The following is a 21,456-nucleotide window of genomic DNA, read 5'->3' as shown; positions in this document are numbered from 1 at the left end:
CTGCTGCCAGGATCCACAGCCCTGCCCTTTCATCCCTGGACTACCTCCATGGCCAGCCCACCCAGCTGGAGTTCCAAGGCCAACACACTCCCTCCCCACTGTCTGTGGTACACTCACCTGCGGGCTGTCCTGGTAGGGTGGGGGTGGGACATTCTGCGTGGCCATCATCGTCAGAGCTGGGGCTGGGGAGGCATGTTGCATCATGGGATTGATTCACATGGAGGACCTGCAGCAGGAGACAGGGGGGGTGGCGCACCATTAATCCCACCGTGCAGGCAGCCCCTGAGGACCCACCAGCTCCACAGGTGTCTGGGCTGAGCCACCTGGAAAGACTGAACACAGCAAGGGCTGGAGGTCCTTCAGGGAGGCAGATGAGAACTATGGAGACGCCTGGCTGGGAGAGGCTTGCCATGCTATTTTAACTTGAAAGAAGCAATATTCAAATCATATGTAAAACAACCTGTACGCCTGCAGCAAGGCTTCTGTTCAACATCAGCTCTGGCCTGGTGTGTGGGGTCCGGGGAGGGCAGGAGGGTGGCTTGGCTGTGCAGGGGGTTTGGAGTTCCATTTGGATGCCCCTCCTTCCTGGCCAATCCTGGCAGGGCCCTGAGCCTCATCCTGCCCTGGTCCCTGTGCCCACAGACAAGGGTGTTCCTTGTCCCACCCTTTCCCAGGGGCCCTGGACCAGCTGCCAGCACTCGCAGGGCCCGAAGTCTTGACTCCCAACTCTTCCAGTTCATCCCACCCAGGAATGCTCACCATACCCCCTAGTGGTGGGAAGAGACATGGGCCACTGGTCCTCCTCAGAGGGGCCCCTAGAGTGACAGCCTGGAGGTCTTGGGGAAGGGAAAGAGGCAAGGAGCACCAGTCACCTCCCAGGATGTTTTAGGTGCACACTTGTGAATATGGGCGTGCGCAAAGGGAGATTTCCCTTAGCCTTGGTCCAATATAAAGAAGAGCCATTGGGGCCAAATGGTCCACTCATCTCTAACAGAGGGAGACAGAAGCCAAGAGGTGTGTGGATGTACATGTGCGGTGGTGTGTGTGTGTGTGTGTGTGTGTGCAGGGTTGTTCGTGGAGCAAGGATTTCCAGTTCTGGGTCTGTTCCACTGACCCAACCCCCCCCCCCACCACCCATCACCAACACAAGAGCTGCCCCAGGGGGCCTCAAGGTTTCCTCTAGAACTAGAACATGGTGCTGTAGGTGGAGACACTCTGGCCATGCCCCCAAGGAAACAGGCTATCCCGAGAACTGCTGAGTGGCAGCAGGTGCCCAGAGCTGGAGGCCACAGGCTCCTTGCCTGGTCCAGATTCCTGAGAACCTGAGTGCGGTGCAGGTGCAGGTGCAGGTCTTCCAGCCTCCCCCTCCCCAGTCTTCCACCATGTTCACAGTCCTGAATTCTGGGGCAACTCCAAGGTGTTCTGGAGCTGTTCAGTAAAGGGCCAGTGTGTGTGTCTTGTTCTTTTGGTTCTGTTTTGGGAAGGAGAGGAATGACCTACTCGGCCCTGACCTGAGTCTCCAAAGTCCCAAGTATGCTTTCACCTTAGGTGCACATGCAAAGCACTGGGAATTCATGCTTTGTTCGGTAGGTTTTTGTCAAGAGCCGGATCTGTTGGGGCCAGCGTTGTGACACAGCGAGCTAAGCTGCCGCCCGCAATGCCGATGTCCCACATCCTAATATTGGTTTGAGTCTCAGCTATTTTGCTTCTGATCCAGCTCCCTGCTAACACATCCTGGGAAGGAAGTGGAGGGGGGCCCAAGCACTCCAGCCCCTGCCACCCACGTGGGAGACTGGGATGGATTTCCCGGCTCCTGGCTTCAGCCCAACCCAGCCCTGTCTGTTGCAGTCATTTGGGGAGTCTCTCTCTCTCTCCCTCCTCCCTCCCTCCCTGTTTCCCTCTCCCTCCTCTCTATCACTCTGCCTTTTAAATAAATAAATATATCTTAAAAGGAAAAAAGAATCAACTCTGTAGAGAACTGTGCTGGGAGTGTCAGGATGGGAGAATAAGGCCAGGCCTTCTCTCCTAAGAATGTAGTCAGTAAGGGGAGGAGGTGGTCAGTTGAGAAAGAAGATGGGGGTGGGGTACCACCCGGGAGAGTTCCGGGAGAGCTGGCTTCTGCCACTCAAGACACTTCCTGTTGGCCTTGTGGCTGTCCATTGCCCTCCCCCCCTTTCAGAAGATGGGCCCCCAGGGCATGCTAGCAAGGACAGCACCCAGGGTCTCCCCCACCTCTGGGCATGAGAGCGTGCAAGGTTTCCTTCTGCACGGGGCTCCAATGGGATCACAGGGGAGCTTCTGTCTTCAGGCAGGCCGTGAATCAAGCCCCTCCATCTGGGTGTGGCCGAGACAAGGAGGCCTGAGCAGGGTGCAGAGGGAAAATCAAGGGTACAGACTTCCCGAGATATCAGAGACCGAGAGTGGGAGGCGCAGCTTTTCCTGAAACTCTGGTAGATACAGCAAGTTTGGGTCCCGTCTAAAGGAACCCTTAGGCAGTAAGATCACCAATCACAGCGGCTCCCAGGCCAGAAATATGTGGCCCGCGGGTGTGCTGCAGTGCCAGCAGCTTCCAGAAGAGGGAGCGCGGGGGCAGAGTCAGGGAGGGAGCTGAGCCTACGGAAGGGTTTTCTCTCCTCCAAGGGGCCCTGGGTGCCCTTTAACCTCGGGTTTGGGTCTTTTGGGAACCTTGTTCCAAGGAAACTTTGCAGGGAAAGCAAAGCAAAGGAAGCTCGGCAAGGAGCCTTTCACTCCAGTTCTTTTGTCCCCTGCCCCGTGAATGGGACGAAGGGTCCCCCAGACGCAGTCAGGGCTAGGAGTGGTCTGTGCAGGGAGACAAGAGGCTGAGAGGTTTCTCAGTGCCGAGCCCGCCGGGCCAGCCCCAGCAGGGGCCCCGGGAACAATTTTCTGAGGACCCAGCTGGCCAGGGCCCCTCCTCCTCCCTGGGGTCACCAGAGGCCACAGGAGGGGCGTCCCTTGCAGAACAGGAGGCCTTTTCATCAGGGGCTTATTTCCACTCCCTGCTCACTCAGCCACAGGGGCCTGCACCGCTGACCCTCGTGGGGAGCTCAGCCGCATGGGGCCGGAGGCCATCGCCGGCCTGCGGAGAGGAGAGGAGGAAGATCCACTCATCTGAGATGGGCTGGGGCAGCGGCTGGAACTCCGCCCTGGAGGAGCCCTGCCTTCTTTGCACTTTGGGAGCTGGGATGGGAGGAGGGAGCCTAAGGCCCGGCAAACCTCCCCTCCCCCTCCCCCTGCTCAGAGCTTCCAAGAGCTTTGGTCAGAGGCTCTGTCCAGAGGCCTCCGCGCTTGTCACCAGACACCAGGGCATTCAAGGGAGCACAGCCAAAGACTGCAAATGGAGGACAGGCGAGGAAGTTTAGTGACGAGAGGTCTCCCCGTCCAGCAGAGGCTCATGGCAAAAGCCTTTATGATCTGGCTGCGCCGAGAGAAAACGCCTCAAATGCAACACTCAACCCGGCAGGGATCTCCAAGAAGCAATCATTTGTGTGACTGACAGCCGTCGCCACGTTAGAGCGCCCAGGAGCCGGGGAGGCACAGGGCTCGAAGAAACATCTGAGGGTACCCCTCCCCCTGCACCTCCTCCACTCCTGCTCCCCCCACCTCTGCTCCTGGTCCCACACCTCGGAAACTCCAGTGTTGACAAACAGGCTTAGAAAAAACACCAGCCTTGTTAGGAAGCAGCTCATTAGGACTTGTTGACATGAAACCCATTAGACCAATTAACATTCCATTAACGGCCTGGGGGCACCAAGGGGTTAATGCTGCCGGGCAGTAATTGGGCCGGGATGCCAGGGTTGGGGGCTCAGGGCCTGGAGGATGAGAAACAGTCTAATTGGAAACTCCCTGGCCAGCTGGCCTGACAGCATCTGTTCCTGGCCCCTGACCCTAGCAGAGACTAAATTGTGTCCAGCACAGAGGCAGGAGAGGGAGGAAGGGCCCCTTGCTGTCAAACCAGCCTGCCCCAAACTGGAGCCCGGCAATGGCTGGCACAGGTGTGGAGGTGGTGGTGGGGGTGATATTCGCATCGTCCCGTTTCCCTGGGCTCGGGACCCCACTCCCCCATACACACCACATCAAACGCCCTTCTGATTCTGCAAGCCCCATATCTCCTGGCGGGTCTGTCTTCTGTGATGTCACCCACTCTTAGGAAAATGCTTGAGACTCTAGGGCTTCAGTCATCTGAACAGGGTTGTAGCTCAGGGCAGCATAGGGGTCCCTCCCTCCCTGTCTCCCTTCTCCCCTCTTCCCCTTCCTCCTTGCCCCACAGCGGCTAAGAGATGCCCCCAGGGGTCGTCCCCAGGACCACTTCTCACCTCTGTCCTGCAACATTTTCATGATTTTCCTGTCCTTGGCGCAAGGAGAAGCCCTGGAAGTCCCGGTGCCTGCCTGGGTCTCAGTTTTCTCTTCTGCACACTGGGATTTGCACGAGGGGGACGTGTGCGGTTGGCCTCAGCTCCCAGTTCCCAGGACTGGTGGCACCCGTGTTTAGGGCGGAAAGTCTGCCACACTGAGAGTGACATGCCACTTCTCTGCGGCCCGCGCACGTCACCTTCCTGCCAGGACTGCAGACCGAAAGGGCTTCCCCAGAGCTTTTGCAGAGTCTCTGCCCACATGCTTGCTGAACTGAGTGGAAAGAGCTGGATTATAGCTTCATTGCAGGCCAGCCAGCTCCCTCCGCCTTCTCCTCCACGCTGTCTCGCTTGAGAGTGGGGGAGGCCAGAGAGCCAGGGCCCTGGATGGCCCCAGCAGAGACGCCCAGGTTCCCCCTCCACACCTATCCCCAGGCCGTCCCTTCTGAGCAGCTGCCCAGACCTGGGTCCTGACGTCTAGACAGAGTTGCAGGAGGCTGAAATAACACAGTGAACTCAGCAGGAGGGGTCGAAACGCCGCACTCACTCGTAACCTGGCTGGCTTCGGCCTCTCCCTCTGGGGCTGCCGCCTCAACTCTGGAGCAATGCCGGTTCTTTGCTTTCTGCTTTCGAAAGCAAGCCTGGTCCCTTGGGGGTCTCTGGCCTGGCGCCCTTCCCAGAAGCGGCCTGTAGGTGGCGTCGCAGGGCCCCACTTTAATTGCATTATATAATATAACCTGTTTACTAAATCATGTAATCAGTCGCTTCGGATGTGTATGGAGAATTGGACTTCGAGTCAAATTTAAAAACAAATAAAAATGAGAGGCAGCTGTTGCTGATAGTGTGATATTCATCTTTTGGAAACAAATTCACCCCAGTGCTATAAATTATGCCTGGAAAAAAAGTGTTGGTGGTGGGAAGGAGTTGGCTGGGCTCCTCTGCTGGCAACTCAGAGCGATGAATCTTGAAATAACGGTGTCAACCTGTCACTGATTTCATGTGACTCTGTGGATTTATCTAAAGAAACGGAGGCATGCGGGTGCACACACACACACACACACGCACACACGCACACACAGGTCTCTCTGCAGAGCCCAGTAAGGGCTGGAAATCACAGGCTGAAAGCAGAGTGTCCACAGGAACCGCGTGTTCCCTGCGGCTCAGCGCATGGAGGCAGTACTGAGAACTGGGCAGTGACGGGGATAAGGCTGGTCCGGGTGGTGGAAGACGCAGCAGGGGAGAGAGAGAGAGAGAGAGAAGACCAAGCTGTGGCCTGGGAAGCTTTTAAATGTGGGCAGGGATCAGTTGCTGTGAAAGCTGTTTTGCAGATTGAAAAGAGGGAGAAGTGAAGGGCCATGAAGAGGAGGATGAAGGAAGGGTGGTGGATGGAGGGGGGCACACGCCCTAGGAGCCTTTTTGCCCCTGTGCTGAGGGTACCAGGGCAAAGCTTGGGGCCCAGGGACTTAGGAGACCAGAACACAGGGGGCTGGGATAGGCCACTTCCTGCCTGTCTTTCTGACCTTGGAATGCTGGGGGGCACATGGAACCCCCTGCAGTCTGACAAGGTCAAGTTTAGAGTGAGGCCTGGGAGCCAGGGTGGGTGGCTGTGCCTGCACTTCTGAAGAATGGACAGGTGGGAGAGGAACCCTTGTCCACTGTGTGTCCTGAGGCTGGCTGGCTGCATAATGACCCAAGGCCCAGGATGCACCACGCCCGGCCCGGATCCCAGCCAGGTCCCTGGTGCCCCTCAGTGGGAAATGATTCTCTGTTGGTTTCAGCAAGAAGCCGAGACCAAGATAACAGGGCCTTGTGGCCGCTCTTAGTTCTCTGCACTCATTGTAATTTGCGACCTTTCTGGGACGCCTACTTGGGAGGTAGTGCCAGATTATGTCCCAGTATCATGACGTTGGTCTCCAGGGGACAGAGTGGGGGCAGGGCGGGAGCTAGCATGAGATGTGGCTAGGGCTGCTTTGGGCTTTGAAATCCCTGAGAGTTGAAACAATCTCTCTCTCTCTCTCTCTCTCTCTCTCTCTCTCCCCACCTCCTTCGGCTCCACATCAGCCTGTAACTGCCACGTGGCTTTGGGAGGGGTTAACAGCCTCTGTGAAACCAGAGACCTTGGAGACCTCTCCCTACCCCCCCCTAAAGATGGTGTCTCCCCAAAGACTTGCAGTCTTATTTCTATCCTCTCTCCTTTCTCTACCCCCAAGGCCATGTCATTGTGCTTTAGCTGGAATAGCAACGTGTTCTCCATGTGGCTGGGCCCACAGGTCACTGTTGCATACTCACTGACAACCCAACCCAGAGATGAGCACAGGCTTGCTCTAGAGACCCCATTCTTGGCAGAGGCGGTGGGGGGTGGTCCACCCCAGGTCCCTACGTGTCTGCCGCTTGGCCAGGGAGGCTGTGGTCCTACTAGGCAGAACGCTTGATTAAGCCACCACAGCCTGCCAGGGTTTCCCAGAGAGGAGAGCCGTCTCCTGGCCCTGCTGCTGGCTGGCGGGTGGCCCTGGCATAGGGGGCTCCCAGCCCACCAGAACCCAGGCTTCCAGGCTGCAGCCTCGGCCGGTTGCTCCCCCGGCTCAGCTGTTTCTGAATTTGGCATGGAAGTGTGGCATCTTAGGCTCTGCTGGCCAGCCCTCTGCCCCCTGCTGCTCCCACTGCCCACACCAGGGCCAGAGAGCCCCCGCCTTCTCCCTGCCTGGCTGTCACACCTTCGCTGGCTTCAAAAAGCCACTGATATATTTTACAAACTGAAACAGCAATTTAATTCCCCCTGATAGCGGCAATTGTCCATTAGATCTTCCTGCCGAGGAGCTTAACAATAATTCCTTTCATCCAACTGCTTGCTTCTTCCTGATCCGAGAATCAATCCCATAAATAGCAGGCAAGAGTTTTCACATCACTCTCCCCCTCCAGCTTTTAGCATTTTGATGAAGATTCTCATCTCCTCTTTAAGCACTTTACAACTTGGCAATTTTTCCCCCTTTGGTTCCTTTAAACAAAATAAAACAAAAAACCAGAAAGAAGGAGAGGAAGAAAGAAGCTCTGGGGTGGTAAGGGTGAGCACTGTCCTTGCGTTCTTCTCACGGAAGGAAGTTCTACATGGAGGCAGGGGGATGGCAGCGATGACCTCCAGTAGGTTTCACCTGCTGAGAAGTAAGTGCTCATGAGGGTGGTCCTAAGCCTCAGACTCGCCCCAGCTGGGTCCTGCTTCTGCCAGTGATGCTCAACTTACAGCATTTTTTGTCTTTGCTGGGAGACGCTCCCCGGTGTTGCACCCCAGGAAAAGGGCTGAGGGCTCAGTTGCTGCCCTGGGCCTGACATGAGCCCACCCCTACCCCAGGCCCATTGCCTTGGCTCTATGCTCATCACTCAAATAACCCCCAAACCTAGAGAGGGACTTCTGCCTTTTCCTTTTCATCTCTAGGCTCCTCCCTACCCCCACCACATCACTCCACAAACAATATGAGTGGGAGCGGTGGGGTGGCACAGGAACGGGAGAGAGCTTGAGGCCTTTTATTCAATTACTTTCCTTTTAAACAAGCAAGCAGTGGCAGCAATCAGGGACAGGGGAGAGCCCTCCAGCTCCTCCACAGGGTGGCAGCCGGGGTAGATGGCCAGGGCACCTGGGAGCCCCAGCCTACCCCCCAGGACATCATCACGTGCTCTCTTGTCTGCACACACACACACACACACAGAGAAACAAATCTAAAAATGAACCCAGGGACTGAAGTCCCTCTTGACAACCCTGGTTCCCAGGTTTATTATTATTTGTTGAGAGCTGACAGCAGCCGCTCAGGAACTGAGCTGAGAAAACAACCTCCAGCCTGGCCCTGGAGGCTCACAACTCAACGGAGACAGACAAACAGGTCAGACACTGGGGATCCCAGAAGGGAGGAGGCCTCCGTTCTGCGGAGAGCCAGCCGCCTCCCTGCAGCCCTACCTGCCTCCCTCTCTTGGATAAGCCTCTGTTTTCTTGGAGGCAGGCCTGTAAGGGCCCAGGACACTCCAGGGATGCTGGGACAGGCAGGGAAAGCAGAAGGGAGCTGTCTAAAGTGGGCAGGGAGGTGGCTGATGCAGCAGGGCAAGTGGGGGCAGCAGGGGAGGGGCGGTGGTGATGCAGCCACAGGGGCAAGGGACCCTGAAGCCATGCTGTCCCTCATCTGCAATAATCGCAGGTTGTTCTGGAGCCAGAAAATCCTAAAAGGGTCAGGCAGGCCCCTTTTCTCCCTGAGAAGGACTGTACCACATTCCCTGGCAGGATGGCGTCTGGTGCCGAATCTTTAAACTCGGCTCCAGAAATACGTAAATAGTGGTCAAGAGTCAGGGTTAGAATAGCACGCGGCTCTCTGGGCTGGGTTCATATTATCAATGAAAATCACTCATTCTTGATACACCCATTCTCAGCCAATAGGCACCCACTGTGGTGGCCCAGGTGGAACACGTAAGAAAAGGGGAGGGAGACTAGGGTAGAGTCTACAGCATCAAGACCAGGACCAGGAGGAAACACTCACTCTGTTTGTGGTCCTCACTGCCGTTGCAACCAGGGCAGGTGCACTGTTCCTGAGCTGCCAAGAATAGCAATCCCCAGAGAAGGGAGGCGACAGCTGTGATGGGAGAAGTGACAATGGGTAGTGAGTCCATCCCTGGCCCCCAGAGTCACACTGGCGGGGCAGACCTAAGATGCTTCCACGAGAACTTCTGCTGTGTTTCTTGCTGCTGGCAAGGTGTTTTGCCTTAGAAAACCAGACCTTCTCTTCATCCAAACTTTGCTCTGAGCTCTGCGCATTCATATGGCCCTCCTTCACTTCCCGCTCCAGAATCATCCTCTCAGTCAGGATGGGGTGGGGTTTTTCACTGTGTGTGTTTCTATGATCTGAAAAATATCTGCTTCCCACCTGCCCAGTCCATGTGCCCAGTGCCCAGGGGCCAGTGGCCCCTCTGCTCCCCAACAGCCACAGCAGTGGCTCTGCCTTGCAGTTTCCTTCTGGGGTGGGGGTGGGAAGGGAGAGTGCTTTGCAAAGTGACTTCCTGATGTCCACCTCCTTATAGAGCCTGAGTACATGAGGCCACCTCCAAAAAGTCAAAGAAAAATGGAATTAAAAGATGCATTTATTTTGGTACAAAATAATGTTAAAATCCATGCATGAGATACCTTTTTCAAGAACTTTTTGAAGATCCCTTCTATATACTCCTTGCCTGCCACCCCAGCCATGTGGACCTCAGTGAGAATGAGTTTGTTAGTTCTTTCTTGAGTAAAATTGGGTAGGGGTGAGATGCTAATACAGAATTCACAACAACTACCCTTTATTTGACTCCTCACCAGGTACCACACTAAGTGTATATAGTCAATCTTGCTTATGTTTCTCAACAGTCACATTATGCCCATTCATGGAGGAGAAAAATGAGTCTGAGAGTTGAGGCAGTTTCTAGCTGTTACACACAGTCCAATCTTAGAGCTTGAGTGTTTCCCTGAGAAGGCTCCGAGTGAAGCACAGAACACCAGAGCAGGTGTGAAGCCCCGGAGGACGGGGAGGCAAGGCTCATTGTTAGGACAAGCTGCCTGGGACAGAAGCGGGTAAAGCGGCCGCTCGCAGTGCCCACATCCCACATGGGCGCCAGTTTGAGTCCCCGCGCCTCCACTTCCGATCCAGCTCTCTGTTGTGGCCTGAGAAAGCAGTGGAAGATGGCCCAAGTCCTTAGGCCCCTGCACCCATGTGGAAGACCCAGAGGAAGTTCCTGGCTTCTGGTTTCAGATCAGTGCAGCTCCAGCAGTTGCAGCCAGTTGGGGAGTGAACCAGCGGATGAAAGACCTCTCTCTCTCTGCCTCTCCTTCTCTCTCTGTGTAACTCAGACTTTCAAATAAATAAATAAATAAATCTCTTAAAATTAAAAAAAAAAGAAAGAATAAGCTGCCACCTGTGCTTTGGGACATGGCTGCTGCCCTTTGATGTGTCCAGAATTTCAAAGAATGATATCACAGGGGCTGGCGCTGTGGCACAGTGTGTTAAACCATCACCTGTGGCACTGGCATCCCATATGTGTGCAGCTAGGAGTCCCAGCTGCTCCACTTCTGGTCCAGCTTCCTGCTAATGCAGGGGGAAAGCAGAGGGAAATGGCCTTCCTGGGAAAGCAGGGGAAATGGCCCAAGTGCTTGGGCTCCTGTACCTACATGGGAGACCTGGAAGAAGCTCCTGGCTCTTAGCTTTGGTCTGGCCCAGCTCTGGCTGTTGCAGCCATTTGGGGAATGAACCAGCAGATGGAAAACCTCTCTGTCTCTCCCTCTCTCTGTAATCTTGACTTTCAAATAAAATAAATCTTAAAAAAGAATGATGTCATGTTGACACCACCAATTGCTGTTTGTTCTTTGTTGGGCTCTCATAGGTACACATGCACCTTCTGCCTTCCACATGGAGCTACCTACACAGCAACAGTTGCTTTTGGTTGGTCCTGTCCTGGTAGCACAGTGTTTCTCCAAATGTATTTAAATACTTTATTGCATTCTACTCTTGTTATTTTATAAAAACAGACTGAGTGGGACATGGAAAAGTGGAAGTGCTGATAGCAATAAGTAGGGGTCATGGGGCTGGCACTGTGGCGTAGCGGGTAAAGTGGCCACCTACAATGGCGGCATCCCTTGTGGGTGCTGGTTCAACTCCCGGCTGCTCCACTTCCGATCCAGCTCTCCACTATGGCCTGGGAAAGCAGTGGAGGGTGGCCAAAGTACTTGGGCTTCTGTACCCACATGAGAGACCTGGAAGAACTCTTGGCTTCTGGCTTCAGATCGGCCCAGCTCCAGCCATTGTGGCCATTTGGGGAGTGAACCAGTGGATGGAAGACCTCTCTCTCTCTCTCTCTCCCTCTCTCTCTCTCTCTTACTCGCTCTGCCTCTCTGTAACTCTGTCTTTTGAATAAATAAATAAAACCTTAAAGAAAAAGAAAAAAGAAGCAGGGGTCTCATGATCCAAATAGAGGAGAGACAGAGAGGGAAACCCTCAGGTGTGCTGGGTGCTGGCAGATGGTGAGTCTCTGCCGGCAGACCCAGGGGACTTGTGTTCAGTGAGAGAGGGAAGGGCCAAGCTTAAAGAACCAACACGAGAGGATGGAAATACGTGGTGAGGACTATATTAGGGGCCGCATGTGGCACAGCCTGCAATGCCAGCATCCTATATGGGCATTGGTTCGATCCTCAGTTGCTCCACTCCAATCCAGCTCCCTGCTAATGTGCCTGGAAAAACAGCAGAGGTCGGCCCAAATGCTTGGGCCCCTGCTACCCACATGGGAGACCCAGATGAACCTCCTAACTCCTGGCCCTGGCCACTGTGGTCATTTGGGAGAGAACCAGCCGGTGGAAGATCTCTCTCTCTCTCTCTCTCTCTCTCTCTGTAGCTCTGCTTTTCAGATAAATAAAAAAATTTATTTTTTAAAGCAAATGTTACTGGGCGTCTGAGCCTGTGTTTTGGCTGTCTGGGAGCAGGCCTCTGGGAATGTAGGCAGTAGGTTTGACAATGCATGCCTGTTCTTGTCCCAGCGCACTGGGGCCAGGCCTGACCACCTTGCCTAGAATTCCTGCAGTGTCTCCTTCTTGTCAGCCTGGCTGAGGGGCCCTGCAGGGCCAGGGGGCAGAGGTGGACCAGAGCGCACAGTCAGCTGGCTCCGTGACCGTCCCCCTTGGCTGTCCTACCCTTCCCAATCCATGGCTTTTCAAAGACCCCACAGCTGTAGCCCTGCTCTGGAGTGCAACTGATCAGCCCTCGCTTCTGGCGAAGGCACACTGGGCGGTGTCTCTGGGAAGACTGTCCTTTGGGCAGTATTCATTTTTTCAAGTTGGGACGCCCGGTGCTTCGGGAACATCTCCGTCCCCGTCCTGCCTCCCTGAGTCCTGGCTCGCTCCCCTTCCTGCACGCTTTCCTCTCCAGATCTCCTTCCTCTCTCAGCCCAGGGGCAGTCCAGGCAGCTGTCTGTGCAGGCGGCCAGAGAGGACACCTCCTTAGGCTCGCACTGGGCTTGTGACTCAGGGCCTCCAACACAGGAGGCAACTAGACAGCAGGACAGGCCACCCGGACTGTGTTCTACCTCCCACTGGCTCCTGTGTGTGCCCTGCCCATCCCTGTCCCCTTCACCTCCAGCCTGGGAGAGTGGCCCATGGTTCTCTCACTTCTAATAGGAAAAGCTTTTGTATCCTCTGGCCTTCTCGGTGGCACCTGAGACACAAAGTAGGGGCATTTCCTTTTAGTAGCAGGTCCCTGACACTGGCAGCACTCACACTGAACCCTACTGCCGCCTCTTACAGCAACAGCTCATTTCCTGTCATTCTGGGCTCTGCAGAGAGAGTCCTGCCTTCAGCACACAATCTTTGTGGATCTGAAGTTCAAGACTGTTCCTCCACTGTCCCCACTCCTCTCTCCAGTAAGCTGGACCCCTTTCTTGCACCAGGGCGAGGACCAGGGGTTGGGAAAAGAGGAGAAGACAGCTTGGCACAATGGACTCTGGCCCTCGGGGACCAATTAGAATGCTCCAACTTGGAATAGACACTAATCTCCTGGGAACAGAGCCCTTGTTAATCCAGGTCTTGCAGGGTCAGGCCTGCCCTGGGAAAAGGAATAGCATGCCTTGACTCCCAGATCTAGAGGTTCTGTCCAGAGCAGGTTGATCTGAGCAACCAGGCCACATCTGCTGGGGGACGTCTGCTCCCAGAGCTGGTCTCCAGGGTGGGAAGGAGGAGTAGGCAGGATCCCCATCCCAGGTGACTCCAGTAGGGCACCAGTTTGCTGGAACTTGGGCCAGATCCCTGCTGACTGTGGGTGCTTTTGGGTCTATCTTTCTCTCTCTCTCATGTATTTATTTATTTGAAAGACAGTTACAGATGTAGAGCCAGAGACTGGATTGGAAGTGGAGCAGTTTTTTTTTTTTCGTTTTTTTTTTTTTTTTTTTTTTTTTTTTCCCCCGACAGGCAGAGTGGACAGTGAGAGAGAGAGAGAGAGACAAAGAGAAAGGTCTTCCTTTTTCCGTTGGTTCACCCTCCAATGGCTGCTGCGGCCAGCGCTCTGTGGCTGGCACACCGCGCTGATCCAAAGCCAGGAGCCAGGTGCTTCTCCTGGTCTCCCATGGGGTGCAGGGCCCAAGCACTTGGGCCATCCTCCACTGCACTCCCGGGCCACAGCAGAGCTGGCCTGGAAGAGGGGCAACTGGGACAGAACCCAGCGCCCCAACCAGGACTAGAACTGGGTGTGCCGGCGCTGCAGGCAGAGGATTAGCCTAGTGAGCCGCAGCGCCGGCCGTGGAGCAGCTCTTTTTAGGACTTGGCTGTTTCTGCTCAGAGCTCTGCACTAAGAGCAGCCTGCTTGTCTCTGTCCTGGAGTTCATAAAAATAAGGAAAGGATGTCATTTCCTGAGACGCTAGCCATGGTGAGGGCTTGTCTCGCTAGCAGGGGCCAGGTGTGCTGTGTGCTGAGAAAGGCTGGGGAGCAGGGGTGGGTGCGGGGAGGCTAAGAGGGACGGAGGCCCTCACAGAGTTATCGGGAAGGTAGAGTGCTGGAGAGATGGGCTCACACGAACAGCAGGAGGCAGTGGCAATGGCTGTGCTGCACCTTCAGCCTTCAGAAAGTGACTACTTCCCCATTTCTAGAGCAGGGAGGACTTGAACTTTGGGACTGAGCTCCTTCTGACTAGGACGTCTGACTTGCTCTCTGCCCAGCTGAGGACACCGGGCCAAGTTCAGGGCAGGTTGAGCATGGAGTCCTTTCTGGAACCAAGGTCCAAGGCATCACAAGCGCACTAATAATTTATTGGCACCTACTATGTGCCAGGCAGTAGGCTGGGCAGTGGAAGCTCCAGAGGGAGAAAACTGAGGCCGCGAGAGGAAATAAAGCAAGAAACAACTTTAACGGGAAAAGAAAACCCAAGTGTCCTAGGCTCCTCATTACCAGCTTGGAAACAAGACAGCGGAAGCCATCAAAACCCAAGAGAAAAAGGCGTGGAACCCGGGATTCTGAGCTCAGTCAGGCACAGATCGAATGTGAAGATAAAGTCAGTGGGAGACGTGGGAACCACAGTTTATTTCCCACACACATTCCGGCAGAGCAAAGCGATCCCAGGAAGTGGACACCACATACACAGGACAGCAGCCGCTCAGCATGACCCTGCAGAGGGGAAGGGATGGAGGGAAGCTGAGGGGCTGGCATCGCCCCACGACGCCCAGGAGGTTCTTTTGCGGCAGCCAAGCAGTAACTACAGATTCAGTTTCCTTTTCCACAGTCACATTGCCCACTGTTTAGTTCAGGGTTGTGGGTTTAACACTTTAATATATTTCCATCTATAGTCAGAATGTAGAGACGACTGTAGCTATTAACAGAGTATGCATCGTCTAAATCTTAGCAATGGAAAAACAGCAATGTACTATTATTATACTCAATATACTATAGAATATGTAGCATCATATATCTGTATAGTATATATGTAATATCTAATAGTGTATAGTATACTCTGTCATATATAATATATAGCACTACATACAATACTATATACTATGTAAAATATGTAACACTATATACTGTATTATATGGTATTACATAGTATAATATGTACTATATGTTAAGCTAGTATTACATAGTATACTTTATAGTATTATATATAAAATATGATTATATAATGCTATATACTATATTATAATATTCTATATGAGGGGGCTTCAAGCAATTCATGGAAACTTCATGGCTTTTAATTTTTAAAAACAATTTATTTATTTAAGAGACAGTGTTACAGAGAGAGTCAGCAGACAGAGAGCTCCCATCTGCAGGTTCATTTCCGTAATGCCTGCCACTGCTGTGGCCAGGAAGAGGCTAAAGCCAGGTCTCCAGAATGGGTGACAGGGACCCAACTATTTGAGCCATAACCTGCTGTGTTCCAGGGTCTACAGTGGTGTGAAGCTGGAATCAGAAGCTAGAGCTGGGAACTGAAGCCAGGAACTTTGATATGGGATTCAGGCATCTTATCTGCTAGGCCAAATGTCTACCCCACATGTTAATCTTTTAACTGAATTTTTCATTGAACTGTTGAATGCCTCTTGTAAATTTATTACATAGCATATAGTATTATATAGCATACATAGTGATATACCCTATAAAATATGTATGTTATATATTATTTAGCATAATACATTATTTACTATTTTACATGAAGATTTATAATATTATATCTATTCATTTTAAATAAATATATTACTATATTTTTATTTTAAATAAATATATTACTATATATTATACAGTTATTATAATCTATATTATATGGTAATATATAAAATAGACTATAGTAACACTATTAACACATCACTATAATATAATATATAATATAATCATATACTATTAATATAATATATTAACATATTAATAGCATTACTAGTCTATTTTATATATTAAAATATATAACTATATTTTAATATAGTTAAATATATATAATATATATTTTATATATATATAAATATATATATTTATATATAATATATATATAATATATAATATATATTTTAATATATTATACCTATATAGTAAATTTAAATTAATATTAGTTTATGGTATATATTATGTATTGATTATTATTAATATAATACATATTAGCTTATGTATTATATATGATTATAGTTAACATACCATTAATTGTTATTAATACATTAGTTTATATAATAATATAAATTTATATATTAAAATAAAATTATATAATATAATGACACTATTAACATATAATATAGATTATAGTAATAATATATAATAAGGATACTATAAAATACAGTTTGATAAAAAACTATCAAACTCACACCAGTTGGAAGAGGGAGAATGTGTGCTAATTTCCTCTACTTTCACTTTAGGGAGTTAATAGATAAATAGATAAACTGAGACTCAAGTGTATTACTTAGTATAAAAAATGTTTGCCACCAGATAACTAAAATCAGAAGGCATTTATGTGGTTTTCCCTGGACCACAAGCCTTGTGGGTGAAGATTAGGGATGGAAGGCAGATCTTTCATTTTATATCTTTTATACTGTTTGTGTTTTCTCTCACACATACTTTACTTTTAACTTAAAAATAATGAAAGCATCATTTCAATATGTATTTAATAGAAAACTCTGTAGTAATTGAAAATAATGGAGTCTGGGGCAGCAGGTTAAAGCCCTGGCCTGAAGCTCTGGCATCCCATATGGGCACCAGCTCTTGTCCCAGATGCTCCACTTCTGATCCAGCTCTCTGCTATGACCTAGGAAATCAGTAGAAGATGGCCCAAGTCCTTGGGCTCCTCTGCTAGCATGGGAGACCCAGAAGAAGCTCCTGGCTTCGGATCGTCCCAGCTGTGGCCATTGTGACCATCTGGGGAATGAATCAGCGGAAGGAAGACCTCTCTCTCTCCCTGTCTCTACCTCTCTCTGCAGCTCTGTCCTTCAAATAAATAAAATAAAAATTTTTTTTTTTAAATAAAGAAAATAATGGAGTCAATCTACTTATTTTGACCTGGAAAGTAGTTCATCACATACTTAGGTCAAAAAAAAAAAAAAACAAGTTTTTAGGATAGTTTTAAAAATATCATATTTAAATGTGTTAAACACCAGGGTCAGCACTGTGGCATGCATAGTAGGTTAAGCCTCCGCCTGCAGTGCTGGCGTCCCATATGGGTGCAGGTTCAAATCTCAGCTGCTCCTCTTCTGCTCCTGCTTTCTGCTATGGCCTGGGAAAGCAGTAGAAGATGGTCCACGTCCTTGGGCCCCTGCACCTACGTGGGAGACCCGGAAGAAGCTCCTGGCTATGGATTGGCCCAGCTGTGGCGACTGCAACCATCTGGGGAGTAAACCAGCAGATGGAAGATCTCTCTGTCTCTCCCTGTCTCAGTCTGTAACTCTGCCAATCAAACAAATAAATCTTTAAAAAAATAAAATGTGTTCACCACCACAGCCAGTAGGCCGTCACCCTGCCCTTCAGAAGCTCCCTGGCTGCAGTCCCCTCTCCCAGGTCCTTGTGAGATGCAGCTCTCTTTCTGCAGTAGGGAAGAGCTATTTTGTGCATGTTTCAAGTTTTCATTGTAGGTTCTGGACTCTAAGACAAAGATCCGCCCAAGCAAGGCTGCACATGAGGCCAACAACTTTCCACGTGACACCTGGATGGGGAGCAGGTGGGAGATGAGACTCTGAGGACCACAGGACAGCAGGAGAAAAAGTTCCTTAGGCAGCTCTTGTTCACTGATAAGGAACACATGTGGGGCCCAGAGAGGGGCAGTGGCCAAGAAAAGGCTACCCAGCTGAGTTAGGGTCCAGAGAAGAGGGAACAGGCCTTGTTAGAAACCAGACTCGGCCGGCGCCACAGCTCACTAGGCTAATCCTCTGCCTGTGGCACCAGCACCACGGGTTCTGGTCCTGGTTGGGGTGCTGGTTCTGTCCTGGTTGCCCCTCTTCCAGTCCAGCTCTCTGCTGTGGCCTGGGAAGGCAGTGGAGGATGGCCCAAGTGCTTGGGCCCTGCACCCGCATGGGAGACCAGGAGGAAGCACTGGCTCCTAGCTTCAGATTGGCGTAGCTCTGGTCATAGTGGTCATTTGGTGGGGGGGTGAACCAACGGAAAAAGGAAGACCTTTCTCTCTGTCTCTCTCTCTCACTGTCTAACTCTATCTGTCAAAAAACAAAAAACCAAGCTTAATCAATATAAAGAAAAATTCCATGTATTATTATGGGAATATCTACAAAATCTACCAAAACACAAAATACAAAAAACCAGACTCAGGGAGAAAAGTCAGAGGCTGGACGGAAAGCCTGTGGCCACGTCTACAGGAAAAGGCATGGGGAGATGGGGGTGGAGGCCCACTCAGCAGCTGCCCAGGAGGCCGAGCAATGGGGAGACCTGGAGAAATCAGAGCCACTCACCCTTCCTCTGTGTCCACAGTACCTGGGAAGCAGTGACTTCAGTATGAGGAGAGGGGAGGAAGCACGTGGGGGCTTCTGGGGAGGCCCGTGGAAAGGTGACACATTTCTGAGTGTTTCCAATGTCCTAGACATTGCGTGAGGCCCCTTCTTGCATTTTCTCTCATCTAATCCTCACAGAAGCCCCATGAGGTAAGTAGGATGCTCCCAAAGACACAGAGACAGCGGTCAGAAAACCTAAGCAGCCTAATGTGCAAACCGCAGAGCCATGCTCTGAGTCCATGTGGATCTGTAAGCCAGAGCTTCCTCTAGCAATCAGAGGGCTGACTGATCAGTGGAAAACCATCTTTTCCAAACAGAGCTCATAATCCAACCCATGAACACTCAGCTACACTAGCTGGCTCTTGAGGAACTGGAACCTAGGGATTTCCCACCTCAGAGGTCATCAGCAGTCAGGGCTCCCTTTCTCTGTGGCCCTCAGCCTTGCTGCTGCCTCCTGAAGACAGAGACATCCACTGTGCCAGGGCTCGGCAGGAGCTGGGCTAGGACCAGGCATGACAGCAGGGAGGAGGAGAGAAGCTGGAGTCCAGAATTCTTGGCTTCCGGGTCCTCAGCCCCATCTCTGTCCTTTAGCGACCTCAAAGGCACACGCATTTCCCTGGCTGCTCCTCAGATCGGAGCCAGCGCCCCAGCCTCCTCCTGTGATGCCCCGGGTAGCTTTGTCTTCGCCGAAGCCTTTGGCTTCAGGGATACAGGCAGGCCCAGGAGAGTGCGAAAGCCGGTTAGGGTTTGTCGTTTACACGTGGAGATCATTAACGGGACTTATTTTTAAATTGTAATTGCAAAATGTAAATGCTCCCCAAACTGATGTGTAATTGCTACCCCCTCCACCCCAGCCCTTCCCCTCTGGTGCCAGCTTTGCAAGGAGAGAATTAGAAAATAAAAAGGGGGTGGATTATGTAAGCAAAACGATTTTAAAAAAAGAGAGCGAGAGAGCTAAGAATTTAAGTGAGACAGCTGGCGGCTTCTCTGATTGCCACACTTCCAGCATTAGCTGCAAAAATTGTCCTTGTCAATTACAGCCATCCAAGCAATAGTGTCAACCGTTTTTAGTCACCAGAACAGGCCACACTGTCAGTTACCTGGCGAGACAGTTTAGTGATCCGCGCTGTGTGTTGAGGGAGTGAAGTGGGAGAAAGGTCAGGGTGAAATTTGAGGTCACTTGCATTTCACCCATGGAAACCTTCCACTGTCTAGGACAGCCCAGGACTTAGCAGTTGGTCACCCATTTCCCTGTATTCTACCAGGAAGGTGAGGCGGGGACACGTCCATTCTCCTAGGCCTGTTTAGACTCCAGCACCTGCAGCAAAACCAACCTCCACTGGGCAGTTCAACAGGAAAGGCCTCAGTTCTGTGTCTGGTCCCAGAGCCAGCCGGGGGCTCAAACAGCAGCACCCTCGCACTAGCTCAGTGGGTATATAACTCTTGTCTCTGCTTCCTGTGTCACTCTCCCCCATGTCTGCAGGCCCTCGCCCACAGCCGTTGTCTGCCACGAACTCCCTTCGACATCATTTACTCTTGCTCCCCAGATGGGCATCACCCACCCCACTCTTCAGTGACGTTGTGACCCCCTAAAGATGCCTTTGCATCAGCTACCCCCCACGGAGCCACGGCACACTCTGGCATGTGCCCACCCCTTAGCACAGAGCTTGCAGGGAAAGAACAGGACCCTCACTGCAGCAGTTCTGCCATTCTTAGACTGGGGTTCTGCTATCTTTGGCTTGGGAAGCAGGGCCCAGGGTCACCTTCATGGTTAACTCTCTTCCTTTCCCTTTCTCCAGTGAAACTAGCTTCAATGAGGAACTTGGCATTGATCACTGCCCTCAAAATGAAGCCTGCTGGCCTGCAATGTCACGGTGGCCCTAGGACATCAGGAAAACTTACAAAATCCCAGTCCTTCAGCGTGGGATCCCAATCTCACCAGAGCAGACCCGGTCCTTATCATAGCACACTGGGAAGAACAAGGAGTTGTTTTGGATAACTGGATTTCTTAATCCCTGCCTGTACTGATACTTACATCTGTGAGATCACGAAGTTACTTAAGGGGATTTAAAAAAAAGGAACCCTATCTGATAAGAGGATTAAATGAGAGTCTCTATTCAAAATGCTTTCTATGATCTGAAGAATTATTTCTTAGGGTTTATTAGAAACTGCGGATGCAGCATCCCCAGTATTCACCAAAAACACTTAGGGTAGAGATTCCTGGAGCTTAACCCCAACTCCCAGAACCAGACCTGTGGGTCCAGGCTCTGCATTTTCCACCAATAGTCCTGGGAAATTCTTTGGTGAGAACGCTTGCTCCAGAGAACTGGGACAATGTTATCACCATCATGAATGTAAGCAACACCCCATCCATCTGTGCCAACAGTGGCCTTGCTCTTGTCCTCAAGAGCCAAGGAGGGGGCTGGTGCTGTGGTGAAGTGGGTAAATCCACCGCCTGCAGTGCCAGCATCCCATATGAGCGCCGGTTCAAGTCCTGGCTGCTATACTTCCAATCCAGCTCTCTGGATAGCCTGGGAAAGCAGTGGAGGATGGCCCAAGTCCTTGGGCTCCTGCACCTGCATGAGAGACCTGGAAGAAGCTCATGGTTCCTGGCTTCGGATCGGCACCACTTTGGCCGTTGTGGCCATTTGGGGAGTGAAGCAGCGGATGGAAGACCTCTCTATCTCCCTACCTCTGCCTTTCTGTAACTCTGACTTCCAAATAAAAAATAAACCTTAAAAAAAAAAATAAAAGAGCCAAGGAGGTATCAGAAGGACAAAAAAGAAATAATATGGCATTTTGCAGGTTGTGAACTGTTTCTAGAGACTTTCAAAAGGGACAGTCTGCCTAGGGTGTTTAGGTGTTAAAGAACAGAGAAGCATGTCTTACTGTGGGGGTGATCCCGGCAGCTTCTGGGATGGTCCCCAGGAGACTCCCCTCTTCTCACTTCCAGCTGGGTCAGAAAAGCTTCCTGTCAGTGAAAGCCAGAGCACCTGCGGACAAGGGCAGAGCCGCTCTCAGCAGGGGCCACCGGAGCGCAGGGGAGTCTGGGCTCCATTCACTCCCCCCCCAGGATGTGTTCCATGCCCAAAGGGTAGATTCTATCTCCTCGGCAGACATTTCTTCTGCAGTTAGCATTCACCTGTC

At 51.4% G+C, this 21,456-nt stretch overlaps 1 protein-coding gene across 5 annotated transcripts in view; it reads right to left on the bottom strand.

The window, feature by feature from the left end:
• Positions 1-21,456, bottom strand: part of PKNOX2 (PBX/knotted 1 homeobox 2) — a 274,750-nt gene that overhangs the window by 80,505 nt on the left and 172,789 nt on the right. For 3 of the 5 annotated variants that reach the window (XM_002708693.5, XM_051848275.2, XM_051848258.2), the window contains exon 3: positions 118-226. In XM_002708693.5, the coding sequence (XP_002708739.1) occupies positions 118-204 (87 nt within the window). In that variant the 5' untranslated portion in view covers positions 205-226. Of the gene's footprint in view, positions 1-117; positions 227-4,334; positions 4,583-21,198; positions 21,303-21,456 lie in introns of those variants that run through there. The other 2 variants (XM_008259803.4, XM_070048073.1) reach the window with 2 other exon arrangements.

Source organism: Oryctolagus cuniculus, chromosome 1 (assembly GCF_964237555.1).
Source record: "Oryctolagus cuniculus chromosome 1, mOryCun1.1, whole genome shotgun sequence".
Taxonomy (NCBI): Eukaryota; Metazoa; Chordata; class Mammalia; order Lagomorpha; family Leporidae; genus Oryctolagus; species Oryctolagus cuniculus.
The sequence above is the reverse complement of the archived record's forward strand: the minus strand, read 5'-3'. Positions and strand labels throughout refer to the sequence as shown.